Source organism: Priapulus caudatus, unplaced genomic scaffold, assembly GCF_000485595.1.
Source record: "Priapulus caudatus unplaced genomic scaffold, Priapulus_caudatus-5.0.1 Scaffold550, whole genome shotgun sequence".
NCBI classification, from domain to species: Eukaryota; Metazoa; Priapulida; class Priapulimorpha; order Priapulimorphida; family Priapulidae; genus Priapulus; species Priapulus caudatus.
In genome coordinates, this window is record NW_014577611.1 from 128,618 (window position 1) to 133,936 (window position 5,319).

A 5,319-nucleotide genomic window follows, 5' to 3' on the forward strand; every position below is an offset into this window, starting at 1 on the left:
TATAAACACATGCATGTTATCTATGATCTCTGTGATTCTTTAGTTTATTGAAGCGCGAGTGGTTTAATTAATTAGCAATTGTGTCTACGCGCGGTATCGCACAGGCTAATATACGCACGGCGGTAAGAAAGTGTACAATTAAACTATCATATGGCGCGAACGATTTGAGTTCTAGAAATCTAGATATCTAGAACTCTAGAATTTCTAGAAATCTAGATACACATAGACACATATGTCTTAGCTATAATCTCTGTAAATTTTGAGTTTTCTGAAGCACGATTAGTCTAATTAATTACTACGGACCATTGTACAGCGTATCCATACAGCACTGTACTTAAGCGGCAGCGGTGTGGATCCATTTGGAAACAACCTGGAGTCAAATCCTGAGTTGGCGCAACTCTCTGTATGGACTCTACTATAGCCATTGTTCGCCCTGTGGCGAACAAGGGCTATATATATATATATATAGTACTATAGTCCTACATTTCATCAGGGGTATAATATACCGTAATCATAATAATGACAGATTTTTGTCATTATTAACCCCTGAATCATCTAGCCTGACAGGTTCTACAAGTCAACTGTTACACTTATTAAGAAACGAGATCGAGAAGGTAACTTTTGGCCACATTTACATGCATCCACGAAATGTATAGGGCCCCTACTTATATTAATTGTTATTATGTAATGGAATTGCTCCTAGAGTAGAGAAAGAAGCAAGCAGCTGACGTTATCTACATAATGGCACGGCATGAGAATATTTTTTTCTCTATCTCTTGTAGTATGAAGGTCGATAAAAAGACGATTCATGAATTCGGTGTACTGCCGAAGAACACCAAACTGCACACATACACTAGCCAGGAGAGCACGTCGTCTGTGTCATCTGATATCTCCACGTCGGTGAATCCCAGCAGAACAATTGGTGTCATCGCTCCTGTGTTGGAGGACGTTAGAGGAGAGCAAGGTACTAATTATATAAACATATACATGGACTGTGGACATACATATACCCTATTATGTTGTGTTATAAGCCTATATATATACATGCGTTTCATGATAAATTATTATATGTCACGATGTCACGATGTCACGATCATCGATTATACTCGATCATCGGTTGAACAGTGGCTCGAACCAAGCGCCTAGTGATGTCACGATCATCGATTATACTCGATCATCGGTTGAACAGTGGCTCGAACCAAGCGCTTGGTTATCAAAATCCATAATCGATTTCATCGGGGAATTTCTTTCTTTTTTCTTTTTTTTTAAACTTGAACAAGAAAACTTGGAAAAGGGATGAGAATCAGAGATATCATTGCTACTATACAAGTTATCCTTTATTAACATACATGTATTATACACACAGTAGTAAACAGTGCAAAAACAAACAGTAAAACAGGCCTTACAAGCCACATACCATGCACACAGCGCTACATGCGAACGACGTTATCCAGCGCAGGATTCAACACCCTGAGTAACCGGATTGTAACCGATCATCGGTTACTTGGGTCCAACGCATTGATCATTCACGAAATTACAACGCATTGACAACACTATACTATATAACAGTCTAGAACATTCACATAAAATTGGTAAATATATTAATGATATTGGTGATTGCATGGTCAATATCGGGTAATTGTGTATGGTTCTTTATTAGTATGGTTTTGTACGTTTTTATTCTTATAGGCCTTTGTAAAGTTTTAATGGTTGGATGCGGAACCACTCTGGACAGCATCATTGATGAAGCTAACAAGAGGTTTAGAGGCTCACATCAGATTACTGCTGCCTCAACTGATGTACGTTTCTGTGTTTATGAACCTAGCTCTTGAACCTATATATATGTCAGTGGACATGTATATATATAGTATATACTTGATATAATTTATGTATAATACAATTGTTACTACAACAGTGAACTTTTATTTATAATGTAGTTATAATAAAGTATTTTTCTTGTTTGATTTATGCTATCCAGAAGGAATTTAGACCGGTAAGTTAGTGAGTTTCACTAAACCTGCATGCTTGAAAAATTAGGTGCAATAATCTCAGTTGACACTCTTTACTTAATTGTCTCTAGGACACATACAGATATGTACCTCTGTTAGTATTGGGCAGTCTACTTCACCTGTAACCTATATTCACATACAGTACGACTGCATCCTGGCAGCAGATGAATACGACTGTTTTGTCATCCACTGGGATCCAGAAGAGTTTGAGGAGGAGCTCATTGAAATTACAGAAAACATTTGTGATGGAAAACTTGACGTCATAGTCTGCTGTGAACCTGATGTCAGAACTCTGAAGCGATGCCTTCACTGTCTAAGACAGGTAACTATATTTGACAGTTGTGCTCCACTTCCATCGTGGGAATTAGTTATGCTACTAAAGTACGAGTCAGAGAATAAGTACAAGTTGTTGAAATTTGATTGCTTTGAAAAACTTGGTTATAACTCTTTTTGGAATGTGATTTTTCTTTTGGAAATTCACTGGTGCTGATTGGGTCTATGATTGTCTCTCTGGGTACTGCCGGACACTGCGGCTGCTGTTGTCAATAACAACAATCAATAATTTCAACTATCAACAATCAATAATTTCAACTATCAACAATCAACGACTAATAATGTCAGCAACAATAACAGCAGTTAGTAGCAACATTAGTAGCAGCAACAACAACAGCAGTTAGTAGCAACATTAGTAGCAGCAACAACAACAGCAGTTAGTAGCAACATTAGTAGCAGCAACAACAACAGCAGCCGCAGTGTCCGGCAGTACCCAGGGAGACATAAGGCGCGTTCATACACAAGAAAAACCGCGCTGCTCAGCCCGCTAATAGCGGAGATAATAGTGAGCTAATTGTGTCGTTGTTCACACAGGCGAATATCTCGCTAATCGCCGCGGTGCAAATATCACGCCACGGTTCAAATAAGGGCGCTGATTCCAAATTAGCGCAGTCTGAAGTGGTCTTTGGAGCGCGATTTAGTGAGCTAATTGCGTTCACACTTGTAAAAAGCTCAGTTTTTCGAGCGGGCTGCAAAAACCGGGTTTTGCAGCCCGCTAATTCGCGCCAGTGTGAACGCACCTATAGACCTTAAATGAGTTTCACTTGTCAGTTGTTACGTTCGGTGCTTGTGTAACGTTGACACTAGAATTGCAGTGTATATCTTGCAGGGAGGTACATTAGTCACCACACAGGATGCCAATGATAAAGAAAATGTAAAGGCGCTGGCTAGGAGAAAGAAGCAGACAATCATCAAAGACCTGTAGACAAACCACGTATCGCATCCATAGATGCCATATGTGTGTGTGTACATATATATAAATATATATATATATATATATATATATATTCGTGTGATTCCTTGATAACGGTGCCCTTTAGTTCCATTTAGCAGTCATTGCTTTAACTGCAGTGACTGTGCATTCCTGTAGCTAAAGGGATTGCTGAGCATAAGATGTTCAGGAAGCAGAATATACAGATGTGTAAATTGTAAAACGGAAAAGCCAGTGTCATGGCATTCTGTGTTATATAATGTATAATTCTTTATCTGTGGATCAGTTTTCTGAAAGAAGTGCAGTCAAACACATTTTGTAATATTTATTTTTACCAAACTTGCTTAAAATGCTGCCAGAAATCATGGAAACCAATGATCTCGATTTGTTGCAACGGAAAGACACACTACTAAGTCTGAAGCATTCGGTACGCGTGAGCACAGTAAGGTACGTGGTATTGCAGAAAGCAGAAAATGTGAAGAAAAAGGAAAGGTTACGTCTATATGAAAATGGTGCTAGAATAATTCCTTGAGTATTTGGAGAGTGCTGGATGCACGCTAACATTGTGCTGATATTGGAAACGATGACTTTAACACAAGCCTAAATCACGCTTAAAAGCGAGTTCACACGTTATCGTATGGTTATTTGAGCCTGTGTAACTATAGGTAGTTAAGTTATTGTCTGCAGCCACTCACTTCGTTGACTCTACTAATCGCTGTACTGGCATAACCTACCTATCGATTAACTTCATCTCTCAAAATCACCTCATGAATATGTTTCTTAAAACGGCATGTTCTCGCAGCAAAATGCATAGGTATACCTATTATGAGCTCGTCTATGTTGTAGAAATTCATTACAACTCATTTGTATTGCTACTTTTATAACATTTCTCCAGCAAACCTACACAGTCTTACGAAACTAGTATTTCGAATGTTTACAGTGTTTACACATCCAGGACACAGCCGAGCTGTTCGCAGTTTTCATCAACAGTTCTTTTCTATGATAAAACCAGTTATAATTTATTATTTGATGTTTGTTTAGTACAAAATTTTGAAATTTGTTTAAATCATATGTTATCTACATTACTTATGCAATCAGCAAAGAAATATAGTGTTTTCTTTCCAGGAAGTATTTGCGCTAGCATTGGCCTACTGTTAGCAATCTCGGTCGCTTCGCTTGACAACAATTTATGTGTATCTATACGCTAAAAATTTTATCCGAGAAAGTTTTCAAAATGCTATACCTCGGGGCACATTTCTAGCTTAATGATCGAGAACATTTCGTGATGTTTTCATACTGCAAGTATGCTCACAGTAGTTGTATTTGGGCATTTTGTTGCAAGGATTGTCCACTTTAAAGCTTAGCGGTGTCCGACCTTATCGTAACCAACCACGTTTTTATCATAATAGGCTACATGCATCTAGTTTGCATAGCGCTTCCATTAGACAGAGATTCTATTAATTTGTAGCACTGAATTCTTGCATTTCTGTTATCATTTATTTTGATCTCGTATAAAGTATCTTTTGTAAATACCTGATAGGTTACTGAAAAATGTTTTCATCAATTCTTGTATAATATGAATGTAATAAAAGTTAGTTGTTGCTGTATAGTATATATAAACGTAAATCTTGGATTTTTCATTGTTTACAAAGAGGGTCTCGTTTGCGCGGTTGCATACTTGCGGCTCTTCAGATAATAATTCTATGAGTGAAAATTAACAATGCAGACTAAAAAATCAATATTAAAGTTTTGAAGCATAGTGAACTGTATATACATTAACTATAATATAAGTCATTTTCATCACATGGAAAACTGGGAAATAGAGAACTTATTATCATTAAAGTAAAATAGTATCAGTGAATATATTCTGCTCAATGATTTAGTATCGAGTTGTAGTATAGTATATTGCCATTATAAAGCCAGCTAGATGTCTACAGAGAGATGAACAACGTATCAAGATGTCGCGGCATCATCAGGACTGAATAAAACAAAAATACTTTGTTTTTATTTACTTATGATACCATGTTAGATGTTAACCCACCGGCA

At 37.3% G+C, this 5,319-nt stretch overlaps 1 protein-coding gene across 1 annotated transcript; it reads left to right on the plus strand.

The window, feature by feature from the left end:
• The first annotated feature begins 384 nt into the window (after positions 1 to 384).
• Positions 385 to 4,893, plus strand: LOC106811544. The gene is made up of 6 exons (XM_014815212.1): positions 385 to 403; positions 783 to 964; positions 1,690 to 1,799; positions 1,979 to 1,993; positions 2,152 to 2,331; positions 3,172 to 4,893. Exons 2-6 carry the CDS (start codon positions 784 to 786, stop codon positions 3,265 to 3,267), a joined length of 582 nt encoding a protein of 193 aa, XP_014670698.1. The 5' UTR covers positions 385 to 403; position 783; the 3' UTR covers positions 3,268 to 4,893.
• Positions 4,894 to 5,319: the final 426 nt, after the last annotated feature.